At 60.6% G+C, this 14295-nt stretch overlaps 1 protein-coding gene across 1 annotated transcript; it reads left to right on the top strand.

The window, feature by feature from the left end:
* The first annotated feature begins 565 nt into the window (after positions 1-565).
* LOC147412732 (M-phase inducer phosphatase 2-like) lies at positions 566-11614 on the top strand. Its single transcript, XM_086481076.1, has 15 exons — positions 566-577; positions 983-1079; positions 1163-1282; positions 6879-6930; positions 7982-8023; positions 8304-8319; positions 9011-9145; positions 9297-9371; positions 9626-9805; positions 9932-10027; positions 10350-10412; positions 10505-10603; positions 10857-10990; positions 11098-11209; positions 11474-11614. The coding sequence occupies exons 1-15, from the start codon at positions 566-568 to the stop codon at positions 11612-11614; spliced, it is 1374 nt and encodes a 457-aa protein (XP_086337202.1).
* Positions 11615-14295: the final 2681 nt, after the last annotated feature.

Below are 14295 nucleotides of genomic sequence, written 5' to 3'. Positions count from 1 at the left end.
CGGCCCGGCAGCGGTACGAGGTGCCCCTGGCCACGCCGCGGGCGAGCGGCCGAGCCGCCTCCCCGCTCTACGGGCTGCAGATCAACCAGGATCCCTTCGGCCTCGTCGTCTGCCGGCAGCGCGACGGGCAGGTCCTGTAAGTGCCCGTCCTGCCCCGAGCCTTCCCGAAGGGATTCGGTCTGGAAGCGGGTCCTGGCCCCAACCCCAGCGGTGCGTGGGACGGAGCAGGGATGCGGCAGGGGATGGCGGTGACAGCAGTGGGGTGGCGGTCAGCGGCTGCGGGGGCTTTGCTTTGAGCCCCTCTGCGGTTCGGTGCCTGGGAAGGGAAGCAGGAGTCCCAGAGATCAGTCGAAACCCGGCTGCTGGGCACCGCTGGGGCTGTTTGCCGGAGTCTCCCTTTCTCTCCAACAGGCCGAACACCACCGTCGCGCCCCTCTTCTTCGCAGACCAGTTCCTGCAGATCTCCACCTCTTTGCCCTCCCATTTCATTTCTGGGCTGGGGGAGCACCAGACGCCGCTGGTCCTCGACACGGCATGGACCAGGGTCACCCTCTGGAATCGGGATATGGCGCCTGTGGTACGGAGCGGGGCTGAGGGAGAGGGAGGTGGCTCATCTGCGCCTGTGGGGGTGGCCCTGCAACCTCTGACATCTTGTTTGGGGCTGGGGAAAGGCATCGGTGGCTGTGGAGCTCTGGGACCTGGCCTCAGCCCTGGGCAAGCCCGTGGGACCGTTGTCCCCAAGTCAGGCTTTGTCCCCCCTGGGGCTCTTGTTTGGCTCAGAAGCCGCTTTCCCTGACACGGTCCAGGGCTCTTGTTTGGGGCAGAGCTCTGCTGACTCAGGCAGTGTCTGGGGCTGCAAGCCCTGGCTTTGCACCCCGAGCCGTGACGGTGCTTCTGGCCAGTGGCAGGCAGGTGGTGGGGTGGGTGCTGTGCTGGGGCCTCCAACGGAGCCTCACCCGCACTGCGCTGTGCTCTACTCCAGCCCCAGGTCAACCTCTACGGCTCCCACCCTTTCTACCTGGTGATGGAGGACAGCGGTTCGGCTCACGGCGTCTTTCTGCTGAACAGCAACGCGATGGGTGAGTCCCATGGAGGTGCTGGGCATGGGCTTGGCCCACGTCCCCATCCTCAGCTTGTTCCTCCGGCGCTCGTGCTTCGCCAGATGTGCTCCTGCAGCCCAGCCCGGCCCTGACCTGGCGCACGACGGGCGGGATCCTGGACTTCTACGTGTTCCTGGGCGCTGACCCCAAGAGCGTGGTGCGGCAGTACCTGGACGTCATCGGTAGGGCCGAGCCACAGGCGGGGGGCACGGGTGCTCCTGGGATGGCTCTGCCGGGATGCTGCGTGGCCTGTCTGAGGTGAGGGCTGGGGCTGCCCCTGAGGTGAGCGAGGCCCTTGGGTGGGTGACGGGGTGTCTTCTGCCTGCTGGCTGCCCGGGGGTGGTGGGTGGGAGCTCCAAGCCGGAGCCGGGCCGGCTGGGGCATCCCCGGGGGTGACCTGAGGGCTGGGCAGGGGAAGGAGAAGGAGACAGACCTCCCATCACAGGCACTGGGCACCCCGACTTCCAGAGCCCCCCTGATCCCCCCCAGCCCCGCTCCCCCCCTGCAGCTGCCCCGTCCCCAGCCCCTCCCCTGAGGCCTGTCCCGCAGCCCCAGGCTGCCCCACGGCCTGTCCTGGCAGCGGCGAGCGGGGCCTCGGGCAGGCCCAGGGCTCTGTTAACCCAGGGGCCTTCAGCAGCAGTGCGGGGAAGGAGCGGGGTCTGCAGGAGCGGCTGCAGCAGGAGGGGCTCCGGCCTGGGGCTGGCTGTGACAGTCACGGTTCTTTCCCTCTGCCAGAGGCCGTGCCAGGGGCTCGGTGGTCTGTTCCTGCCCTGGGGATGTCGTCAGCTGCATCCAGCTCAGGCTGAAGCTGAGGAGATGGGCAAAAGGAAAAGTGGCTGGAGAAGGACACGAAGGGGATCCGGCTGCGAGCTGCCCCCAGCTGCAGACAAGAGACAGCCGGCCTCTCCGCGTGAGGAAGGGTCCCTGTGAGTAGTCCTCAGCAGAGCTGGTCACCAACATGCACCGCGGGGCCTGTGTGCGTAACCAAAGCACGGTACAGCCATGTAGTGTGTGTGTGTGTGTGCGCACGTGAGGCTGTGTATGTAGGAAGCCTCAGATTGTAAGAGCTGAGAGAGGCAGAGACAGAAGTGTCTCAACAATAAAATGCTCCCAGCAGCACCAAGAGCGGGAGCGGCAGTGAGTCCTGGGCCCTTGTGTTATAATCAGATCTGAATTTTGAATTTCATTGATAATTAATTGTTTTGAATAAACAACTAATTTCTTATAGTTAATTATTTCCTGATTCAATTAATTTACATTATGGTAAGGAGTAGACAAAACCTCACTTATGCTAAGAGACAGCAGATGCAGGCCTTAGGAAGATGGCCAAAGCTGAAGCTGCTGTGGATTGGGAAACTGTACAGAACACAGAACGAGGAGGGAGGGAGGCAGGTACAAGGGGTGAAATTGTACGTTCTCAGCTAGTTCTCTTATGTGATGAATCCATCGAAACAAAGGAATGTTGCTGTGAAGACTCTCCCGTCCTCCCCATCCTAATTTGTATATCAGAGATTTTGATCAGTAAAATAACCAATTATTAGATTAGGATAGGACTATTAAGAAAGTTATAGAATAGGGTGGACCAATCATTGTAACTGTCAAAATTAATAGCGGGCATAAGATGCATGCTTATGTTAAAATCTGTTAAAGATCCTGACTTTGCAGAAAAAGGGTATAAGATGTTGAATTTTTGATGTAACTTTGAAGCCCATCGGGTGGAGCTGTCCCTGTGCTTCCCAGCGCTGCAATAAAGACGTGCCGGCTTATCTGCAAGTGTGTAGATAAATTTGTCGTGATTGCGACCCTCCGTCCACACTTGGGGCCGTGTCACCCCTCTTGTGCTCCGGGTGCCTCCCTGTGCCTGTGCCCTCCCACCTTCCATCACTGGCGTCACTCTTTTGCTTCCCTGTCCCTTTCTTCTGTCTGTTCTCATACCCTGCTCCCTCTTCGTCCCTCTCTGGTTTCCAAGCCCCTCTCTTGTTCTGCTATTCTACCTGCCCCTTTGGTTTTCCTTGCTCTCCCTCTGTCCTGCTCCCTGCCCCTCTTTTTTCCTTCCTCTGTCTCTGTCCTGCAGCGCATGGCTGGTTTTTCATTCACTGCCTCTTTGTCCCAATCTGCATTCCTCCTTGATGTTCCCAATCTCTCTGGCTTCTTGCCTGAGATGCTTTTTCTCTCTTGTTTGTAACAGGAGACGCTGTTCTCTAAAAACATAACGGCATTCTTTTGGCAAGCCGCTGAAACATTGAGAAGATCCCCTCCTGGGAACACTGTGCAATATTCTTCCTGTCTGCAAGTGGCACCTGTTCATCAGAATGGATTCCAGAACCCAAGGGGCAGTTAACCTCCAGAAGTCTTAAACCTTCTGGGGAATCGCACGGACTATTTCTTGCTAAGAAGATGAAGGCTCTGTTGTTCCAGCTGTCCTTAGTGTTTCGAGACAACAAGCACTTGCACTGGTACTTGTTCTTTTCTGATCTGCGGCTCCTGTGAATGTTTCTCCAAGTTCTTGGTTTCCTGTCCGGGTGACTCTCCAGAGGACTGTAAAAATCAGTCTTCGTGGAGACTCTCTGTGCTGCGGAGCTGCCTGTATCGTTGTTGTCACCCAGCTGCCTACAAACGGCTCCCAACCCCAGACAGTGGGGCGGCATTTCTGATCTGCTGGAAGGGGGTGTCTCCATTTTTAATGTTGTTTCTTTCAGGGAGCACTGTGAGCGTGGCAGATCCTAAGCAGAAATACACTCGATTTGAACAAGTCGGGCAAGGGTAAGTCCAGTCACAGCTACTTACACAAAATCACGGGCCAGGTATTTTGCTGGTGTGATATCAAGCGTGAAGTCGGGCAAGCTCCAAACGTGTTCAGACCCTGGGCTTAGATTCTGCTGTCTCTCAGTACTGATCAGAATTGGTGCCTGTGGTCAGAAGGCATCGTCAAAGAGCACTTGATGCTGGCAACGTCTTGTCTGCAGCGAGGGGCAGGACCTGGAAGATCTACTGTCCCTCAAGTTTGTGGCACCCGTTTGCTTGTTTTCTTAGGGGAAATCATTTTTGTGTGTCTCAAAATAATACGGCCACGCTAAAGAAAGGAGAAAAATCTTTATTGCCTGAAAGAGCAACTTAGAACCTGATAGCTGTCAGATAAATAACACTTCTCAAGAACACTTCTTTCCACTCTTTTGCTTTAAAAAAGTATTTAGTGATCAGGATTATAATGGTATAGTTTAGAAACTGCAACCAGAGGTTAAATATTCAGCTCTCTTTTCTGGCAGAGGTAGTGAAAACCAACCATTCAGTAATACATGCAGTGTCAATGCACTGTCCTTTCCTCAGTTGTCTGGCACGTGTGTTCAGGGCTCTCAGAATGACTGCATGGTGTTGCCGGAGTTTTGCAGATAGATCCAAAGAAGAGGTCTAAGAAGGCACAGCTAGACTGTGCGTGTGTTACATTCTCTGGAAAAAAATCCACACACACCCCCTGCAAGGAAAAAAAAAAAAAAAAAAAAAAAAGGAAAAAACTAAACCCCAACAGAGCAAAACTGGAGAAAAGGGGAAAAGAATGATATCTATTATTTTCCAGTCTCTGTAGGCACCCTGCCCTTCAGTTTTGGACTGAAAGAATTTAGTATGAACTCTGGAGATTTGCACCAGCCCTTTTTCTTCCTCTTGGACCTAAGTTTTCACTTGGATAGCCTGCATGGCAGGGGGCTTCTGGGCTGCTGCGCTGTGCGCTGCTGGCTGAAGGAGTGGAGGAACCAAGGTGTTTTAGAAACACTACAGGCAGCAGAGAGCTCCTGTCAGGGCTTTCACTTCCAGGGTCTAAACCACTTCTCATGTCTTTGCTGCTCTTTTGTTTCTAGGGCATCTGGAACTGTCTATACAGCACTCGACATCAGCACGGGACAAGAGGTGGGTGTCAGCAGCCCCAGCAGATTTGGCAGGGGTTCAGCGCTTTCCCCCATGGTGCGAACAGCGGATGGGCTTTCGGATCGCCAGGAGATCTTTACTGCAAAGACTTCCACATGGCTGGGGGCTTGTGGCTGGGGGTGGGGGCAGTGTCCGAACACTGGGCTCCCCCCTGGGCTGCACATTCACTGACGGACACCCACCCCTCATCCTGCCCAGCCGCACGCCCGACGTGCAGCCCCCCAGCGATGTCTCCCCACCCACGCACCATTCCGTGCCCCCCCAGCCGTATGCCCCCCAAGACCCCAACTACGCACCCCTCCATTCCCATTTACCCCCTCAGCCGTGCCCCCCCCATGCCCTTCAGCCACTTTGGGCCGAGCTCTCCTGTGCTCCCCAGCCATGTCCCCCCACCCAGCCATGCCCCCCCCCATTTTGGGCGATGCCCCCTGAGCCCCTCCAGCCATGCCCCTGCACCCCTGCTGGCCCCTCCCCCCGTGCTTTGCCCGCACCCCCGGGCTCCGCTCCCCTGCCCGCGCGCCCCCGACCCGGCCGTGGCCCCGCCCCCCGCCCCTCCCCATTGGCTCCCGCCGCGCCGCTCCCCTGTTAGTTTTCGAATATAAATAGGGGCGGCCGCGGGCGCGCGCCCCCCCCCCCTCGCGCACCGGACGGCGGAGCATCGGCGCGGCCCCGCTCCGCTCCGCCGGGGCCGGGAACGGTCGCTCCAACGGGTGTAATTAACGCCTCCCTTCCTTTCCTGCACTCGCCATGGCGGCGCAGGGCGGCCCCGGTGGCCGTGGGCTAGCCGGAGTGGCCAGGAGGCGAGCGGGCATGTCGCCGGTCACCCCGCTGACGCTGGATATGGACAAGCTGGTGGGACTGGGAAGGTGAGTGGAGACGGGGGGGCTGCCCCGCACCGCACCCCCCTCCCCCCCACGCGTGAATGCTGCCGGCTCAGGGCAGTGCTGAGCGCGGAGGGGGGGACACCACCCACCGCCCCACCCGAGGGGGGCACCCCGAGGGGTACCGGTGGGTCCCCACGGGCTGATCGCCGCCCCCGCCCTGCCCGCAGCCACTGGGACACCCCGAAGCGGCGGGTGGCGGGGCTGTCCTTGCAGAGGCGCCGGGCCAGCCCGTGCCGGGGGTCGGCAGCCTTGGGCTCCCCCCGCAGCTCCGTCTCCTCCGAGTCCTCGGACGCGGGTGAGCGATGGGTGCTGTTGCCACACCCGCCCCTGCCCCGATTCCCCTCCTCCCCTGGGCTGGGGGTGTGCAGGGGGAGCTGTGCCGAGGGGGTGGGCGTTGGGCAGGGGGTTACTGCATGCGGGGGGGGGGGGGGGTCTGGGAAGGCAGGGGAGGGGTTTGAGGGTGGGGAAGGGTCTTTCTGGGGGTGCACGTGGGAGCCGGGGCCCTCGCTCTGTCTCAGCTCCTGGTCATGCTCTGAGTCAGACTGGGATTTTAAACTGGGATTTCCTCCCCAGCGCTTCCTTCCCTGTGCTGGATGATGGGGGTGGGAGCCCCCCCACCCGCCCAGGCCTGCACCCCGGGGGGGGCTCGGCTGTGGACCACCCCAGTGGGGGTCCCTGTGCAGGGTGATGTGGGACATGTTGGCCAGGATGGGTGGTCCCAGGGTCGTCCCTTTACCATGCTGGAGGACAGGGGGAGCTTGGGGTGAGGGTCCCGCCTGAGCACACAGCAGATCCCACCCTGTGGCCCCCTCCCCAGCGCTAGAAGGGAACATAGCTGGGGGGGGGGCTCCCCTGCACCCTGCCAGCGCCCCACAGGAGCAGGGGGGGGACCTGTGCTGGAGCAGGGTCCCGGGGGCACGACGTGCCTCCCACCCGCCCCCCCCGGTGCTACCCCTGCCCCTTGTTCCCGCAGGAGTGGGGCTGGACTCCCCCACGCTGGAGGACCCCGCTGCACTGGAGGAAGTGTGAGTGTCCCTCGCCCCGCGTCCCCCCACTCCAGGAGGTCTCCACCCTTGCCCACTGTGTCCCCCCTGCTCACCCTCCCCAGGCTGCCTGCAGTGCCCACGCTCAGCCTGTCCCAGCCTTGCTGGGGGGCTGTGCTTCTAGCTGTGCCCTCCACTCCAAAATTGATTTTTGGTGGGGGGTGGTGTGAGAAACCACCTCTAGTGGGGGTGTCAGTGCTGGTGCTCGGCCCAGCCCTGCTGCAGGCAGGGGTCTGGCAGCGGGTGCAGGCAAGAAGCCTCTGCGGTGCTGCTGTGCCAAGTCCTCCTCTGGCAGGGACGGCCGGCAGACGGCTCGCTGCCTCACCACGCAGCGGGGTGAGGGTGCTGAGCACCTCCCTGGGCTCCCAGCACCCCCGCCTCAGCCTCCTTGGGGTGCTGCTGCCCAGGCCTGGCAGATTTGGGGTGTAGGGATCAACTGAGAGCCGAGCTCTGCAGGGCTGAGGGGCTCTGGGTGCCACGCCAGTGGCTTCGCCCACTCCCGGGGCCGTTGGCAGAGCCCCTCTCTGGCAGATGTCGGGTGACTGAGTAACTGGGGGCAGATGGTGATGCTGGGGCAGCCTTGGGGCTGGGTGGGCTGGGCTGCAGGGGACACGCCAGTGCCCCCTTCGTCCTGTCGCAGTGTGCAGCTGCATGGCCATATGGCCGACGGCCAGCATCCCCAGCATCCCCGCTGCCGGATTTACATACAGGTGGAGAGCGGGCGCCACTGCCACCAGCTACATCTGGGCCCCGAGCGGGGTCAGCGGGGTGCCCTGGACCACCTCAGCGTGCTGCTTAACCCCCCAGCCCAGATTGGGGTCCCCCGTCTGAAACCAGTGATTTCCAGATGGGGTTTTAACCCTTTGTGGGGCTGAAAGCCGCTCAGCTGCTCTCCCCTTGGGGGGGCTGATGACCCCTGCGTGGGGTGGGGTCCCTGTAAGGGCTGCGGCTGCCCATCCCCGGGGCTCCTGGGCTGCTCAGGCTGGGGCACGGGGTGCCATCCCCCCTAACCCTGGCTCCTCTCTTCCCGCAGCTTTGAGACAGCAATCCCAGAATCCAGGAGAGCTCTCAAAGAGTAAGTGAAGGGGCTCTGTCCCTGTGCCCAGACACGAAAGCCAGGCTGTCCGTCTGCCCTTCCCTGGGGTTTGGATCAAGCTGTCGGTGTTGCTCAGTGGCTGGAGGAATTGCTGCCCTGGGGTCCTCTCCGGGGAGGTCTCACCCCACTGTGGGGACCCAGGGGACAAGGGGGTCCATGCCAGCTTCGGGGCGGGGGGGGTGGGACGCTGCTGGTCCAGGGCATCTTCTCTCCTCATTCAATCCTTTTCTTTTTGCAGCAATAAGCTCCTTATCCGGAGGATCCACTCACTGCCGGTAAGTCCCAGGGGCTCTGCAGGGCTGAGCTGAGCTGGATCCTGCTGTGCCCCTGGCTGAGCTGGGAGGAGGAGTAGGAGAAGGAGGAGGATGGAGCTGGGGAGCGCAGGGGCTGTGCAGCACCTCTCACCCCTCCCAACCCGCCCCGCAGCCACAGCTCCTGGGGGCCAGCCCGGTCCTGAAGAACATCTCCCACTGCCGGGAGTTCAACAGCCACGGGGCCAGGGAGCAGAGGGGCCCAAGGAAGCCTGAGGACAAGGTGAGGGGGGACAGCAAGGCTGGGGAGAGGGAGGCAGGACCGGGGAAGGGGCAGGGGGATGCCGTGCCCACCCCCCCCTCCCCCACTGCTGCAGGAGGGGTTTGTCTTCAAGAAGCTGCAGAGGCCAAGTCAGCGCAGCCGGCTGCCCGCCGACGATGGGGCTGCGGGGAGGGACCCCCTCAGCCAGAGACTCGGCTCTGCACCCGGCCTGCTGGTGAGAGGGGCTGGGGGCGCTGAGAGGGGGGCACCGGGGGTGGGTGGTCCTGCTGCAGGGGCTGCTGAGCCGGGACCTGCTGCTCCAGCCTCCCTGTTTGCACTGGAGACCTGTGGGTGTGGGAGCTGGGGGGATTGGGGTCACTGCGTCTGCAAACAGGGCTGGTGTGGGGCTGGCCCCACTCCTGAGCCATGGGCTGTGTCATGTCCCCTCCCCAGTTTGATGCCCCCGAGAAGGAAAACGTCGCCCAGGGCGAGAGCTCCATCATCCTGCGCCGGTGCTCCTTGACCTCCTCCATGTCTGAAGAGGAAGATGATGGCTTCGTGGAGATCCTGGATGAGGAGGAGATGAAGGTAGGGAGGGCTTCTCCATCTGCGCAGCTGGATGGACCCTGGGCAGGGGCTCTGTCCCTGCCCAGGGGGGTGCGAAGCAGCAGTGGGTCTCGTTCCCTTCATGCTCTCCTCTGTCTCTCCCCTGTGGCCCCCCCAGGTGCCCCCCCAGAAGAGCGATACCGACGGGCCACAGGGGATGGAGAACCTACTGACTGCGCCCCTGGTGAGGAAGGAGGAGGCTGAGCCGGTACGTTGGGTGTCTCGGGGGGTGGATGGGGCCCCAGGCTCCCCCTTCCTTGGGTCTCCAAGGTGGGGTCTGGGGGTGAGGGTCACTGGTTGGCCAGCAGCACTCACCCCCCAGGGCTTTGGGCTTGTCCTGGGTGGTGTGCAGCCACTAGAGAGGGACCCTTTTGCCTTTGTTCTCGTGGTGCTGGGGGGAGGGGGGTATGTGGGGGGAATGCTGGACCCTTGGGCAGCGACACAGGCTCTCTCCCCACACAGTGTCCGGTGAAGCGCGGCAGGTGCCGGCAGCTCTTCCGCTCGCCCTCGATGCCCAGCAGCGTCACCAGGCCCATCCTGAAGCGGATAGACCGACCCCAGGACCGGGACAACCCCGTCAAGACCAAGCGACAGAGGAGCGTGGCCGGTAGCCCTGGCGAGGAGGCGGCAGCGGCGGAGCCGGTGGGTGATGGGGAATCCTCGGGGTGAGGCGTCCTTGCCCATCCCGGGTGGGACTGCCCGGTGCCACGGCTCTGCCGGCGCCCTCGCTAACGCCGAGGGGGGTGTCTCTGGTTCATGTCCCCGCAGAAAGCACGGCTGCTGTGCTCCAGGTCCTTCTGCCACGAGGAGATGGAGAACCTGCTGGCCAACGACCATCAGGAGCTCATCGGGGACTTCTCCAAGGTAGGGCTGCTGGGGGTGCTGCAGGCTTGGGGGTGCCGCCTGCCCCCCTCTCCTGAAACAAAGGGGGACCATCAGTGGAGCCCTGCGCTGGTGCCAGAGCCCCAATACAGCTGGTGGCCCTTGTTTGGGACCAAGGGGACTTGGGGCTGAGACTTTCCAGCCTGAAGAGCCTGACCCACTGCTCTTCCAGTGCCGCAGCCCTGTCCCTCTTGGGAGGGAGCAAACGTCGCAGGCGGGGGGTCTTCTGGACTGGGGGGAGCGGGTGGCAGCCAGGACGTCTCCCCAGGGACAGATCCTGACCCAGCACCCGCCTCTCCTCCAGCCTTACCTTCTGCAGGCGGTAGAGGGGAAGCACCCGGACCTGAAGTACATTTCTCCTGAAATGGTAAGGGAGCAGTGACCTCTTCCCCAAAAAAACACCCCCACAGGGCTGCCTCCCTGCCCCGCCCCCCCCTCGGTGACGGGCTCCCCCCACAGATGGTGGCAGTGCTGACGGGGCAGTTCAGCAGCCTCATCGAGAGCTGCGTGATCGTGGACTGCAGGTACCCCTACGAGTACGAGGGAGGCCACATCAAGGTCAGAACCGCTGCTGCGCCCCTCGGGGCTGGGGACAGGGTGGTCATGGGTGGGGGAGACACAAACCTGTCAAACCTCAGAGGGGCTGATGCCCCCCCCCCAAAGGTGCTGAGCCCCAGCTGGAAGGAGGAGGGGGGTGATGACATTCCCAACAGATGGGGCAGAAGGGGGGCAGGGTATGGAGGCCCCCCCCCCCTCCCCGAGATGAAATGGGAGGAGGGGGGGGCTGAAAGGGGCCCCTCTCCCTCGCCAGGGCGCCGTCAACCTGCCGCTGGAGCAGGACGTGGAGGAGTTCCTGCTGAAGAAGCCCATCGTGCCCTTCGACGCCAGCAAGAGGGTGATCGTCATCTTCCACTGCGAGTTCTCCTCCGAGAGGGGGCCCAGGATGTGAGTTTGGGGGGGTTGGGGGAGGTGGGGTGGACGCTGGGTTCTGCCGGACCCCCTGGGCATGGCAGGATCCTATCTGGGTGCCAATCCTGTCCCCTGTTCCGCAGGTGCCGGTTCATCAGGGAGAAGGACCGAGCCTGTAACGAGTACCCCCACCTCCACTACCCCGAGCTCTATGTCCTGAAGGGGGGGTACCGGGAGTTCTTCCCCCAGTACCAGGTAAGCCCCCCTAACTTTCACCCCCTGTGTGGGAGGGGGGGAGGTCCCTGGCAGGAGGGTGAGAGTGCTGGGTGGGGGGAAATCCCCCTCTCCGCTCCCCAAAACCCTGCCCTGTGAGGGGAAAGGGTCTGGCTCTGAGCATCCTCCATGAGGGTGGTACCTCCAGGGGAAGGGGGTTGTGCTGGGGGTCCTGGGGGGTGCTGGGTTTGCCCCAGGGGTTGGGGAGGGGGGCCTGCAGGTGCTGACAGAGCTGTGGGTGCCCAGATGCACTGCGAGCCCCAGGACTACCGGCCGATGGACCACGAGGACTTCAAGGAGGACCTGCGCAAGTTCCGCCAGAAGAGCCGCAGCGGGGCGGGCGAGCGCAGCAAGCGGGAGCTCTACAGCCGCCTCAAGAACTTCTGAGGGACCCCCGCAGCCCCCTGCCCACCCCCTACCCAGGGCTGCCGGTGCTCACGGTTGCCCAGCCCAAAACCTGGTTGCCCCCCTCCCCCCACCCCCCCCAGCCTTCCCAGCTCTGTGCTGGGTGCCCTGCCCAGCATCGCCCCCCTCAGCAGCGTGAGAACCGGGGGGTATGGTTGTGAGTTTTTACCCCTTTTTTAACCTAAACAGGGTTTAGGTTTTACCCCAAATGGTGGCTGGGGGCTGTAGCATGTGGGTGGGGAATGCCTAGGGGGGCTCAATCCCTGCCAGGTTCAAACTTCCTCTGGGAGTGGGGGTCAGGCTACCTCCCCTCCCCAGCATCAGGGATGGTGCTCGGGGGCTGTGGGGCAGCCCCCCAAGCCAGTGCCCCCCTTCCCCTTGCACCCTGGGCTGGGTGGGGGGTGGCTTTGCCAGCTTTGGGCAAGCCACGGGGCTGCAGCACATCACCCCCCCCCCCCCCCCCCCCCCCCCCCAGGGTGATCCTGTGTCCCCAGGCCCTGTCACACACACCACCACCACCACCCCGTCCATGAGGGCTGCGACCCCCCGTCAGCCAAGCTTTATTGGCAGAACTCTTATAGAAAAGCACTTAAACCTCCTTTGCAGCCAGGGGGTGCTGCAGGGGGTCGGGCTGGGGGGTGCCCCTTGTACTGGTCACTGACTATTTGGGGAGTTCCTTGTTGTTGTGGTGTTTTGCCACCCTGTTGGTTAACTTTGGGGGGGCGGGAGGGGCTTCACCCCCACCCCAGAGTGGCTGCTGCCAGAGCACCACATGCTGGGGAGGGGGGAATGGCCCCTGTGCCCCCATGTCTTGTTTGTTTTTATTGTTTTTTTTTAACATTTCTGTTTAATAACTTTGTGAGGAGGGAAAGCCTTGGCTCTGGTCTGTGACTGCGCTGCGAATCTGAGGGGGCTCAGGGGTCCCCCCCTGCTTTGAGGGTGGGGTTGGGGCGCTTGAAGAAACGGGAGAGCTTTTTAAAGGGGTGATGGCTGCCCTGTGGGGCTGGGGTCACAGCTAGACCAACCCCCTCAGGGCTGTGTGTGGGGCAGGAGGAGGGGTGGGGATGGTGGGGTGACCGTGGGGTCCCACAACTGGGACAGTGGTGTGTGGTGGGGGGGCACCCCCAGCTCGGTTGTTGTGCCCCTCATGCTCACCCTGCCACCTGCTGCGCGCCCCCCCCCCCCCCCCCCCCAGGGTGATCCTGTGTCCCCAGGCCCTGTCACACACACCACCACCACCCCCCCGCCCCCGGGGTGATCCTGTGTCCCCCAGGCCTGTGACACCCTGACGTGCGGAAAAGACTTTACAACCCGAAAGGTTACACAGTAGGTGTGTTTATTGCGCGCAGATGCACGGGGGATCGCTCCACCACAAACGTCCATCCCCACCGTGGCCACTTCTCCAGTATTTATCCAGTTAAAACATCACCTATTTCGAAACGCCTAGACATATTCATGACCTGTCCCCAAAAAGGCCATTCCTTCCTGTCACTTGTCATTTCCATAATCTCCGCCTCGGGCTCCTCCTCGGGGCGCTTGCGCAGTTCCTCCTGGTGGTCCTGGGCAGGGGTCTTCAGGGATGAAGGCCGTAGGTCTTCCTCGCTCTGGTCTCCTCCCCTCTCCCCTGGAATCTCTAATTTGGCTGAGCTTGCAGTACCAGACTGGTTTCAGCCTGGTCTGTCCCTGTGTGCACATCTGGCTGTCTCCTTTTTGTTCTTGGTTAGAGATGGATGTTAGCGAGCCCTCCTTAGCCCTTAGCTCCTTCTGCCTTTGACGCCTTTGAGCCATGAATTAGGTCCTTGTTTCTGTCTTTTCTGTTTCCCTTATCAGCTTCTTTCTCAAGCAATTTGCAGGGGGTAGTGACTAATTGCCTACTTGCATGCATGTTAGTTCTGGGAAGCAAGTTTTAATAGGTTTAGCTTTTTTCTATGTAGCTCCCTATTAATATTTTCGATATATCTTCGGTTATAAAATATATTTTCTATATGTCCCCCTACCAATTCCCCCCTTTTCTATTGAGTTAAGTGAATTCTTTTACTTGGCTATTCTGGTTGGTATAATGCTTCGTACATTGAAGTTATTCTTCTAACTATACGCCAAACCCACATATATAGGGTCCCTACTAGAAATAATAAAATAGCGGTAGCTATCAACAACGCTACTATTGGATGCATTAGGACGTTAAAAAAGTCCGGTGTCTGAAGGTGACCACCCAAAAAGTGTATCCCACCATTTGTGTTCTCCGTCCTTTTTGACCCTTTTCAAGACCCTACTTATCTCATTTGCCTCATGATGAACAGTTATTAGAGTTTCCTGTCCGTTATTCTTGGCTTCCTCTAATATCCGTATTAAGTCTGGGTGTTTCAACAACCTTTTTGTCACTGCTAAATCCATCCCTGTAGGTGTGGGTTCTAGTTCAGAAATCAGTGTATAGTTTGATCTCAGGATTTGATGAGAAACCACAGGAGCAAAGTAGCTAAAGTCACATCCTGTGATGGTGGTAAAATTACAAATACAGAAGTTCGAGTGATTCCTGGTGTCTGTTTCTACTCCTTCTACAGACACAAAGCGACATGTTGTTCTTAAACAAGCACAACCTTTTCCTGCATAGACAACAAGATTTCAATGGTAATCCTATTTCACCAGGTGCCCAGACCCAGGTT

This window comes from Leptosomus discolor, unplaced genomic scaffold (genome assembly GCF_034619465.1).
Source record: "Leptosomus discolor isolate bLepDis1 unplaced genomic scaffold, bLepDis1.hap2 HAP2_SCAFFOLD_169, whole genome shotgun sequence".
NCBI classification, from domain to species: Eukaryota; Metazoa; Chordata; class Aves; order Leptosomiformes; family Leptosomidae; genus Leptosomus; species Leptosomus discolor.
This window is presented reverse-complemented; position numbering and strand designations above follow the sequence as displayed.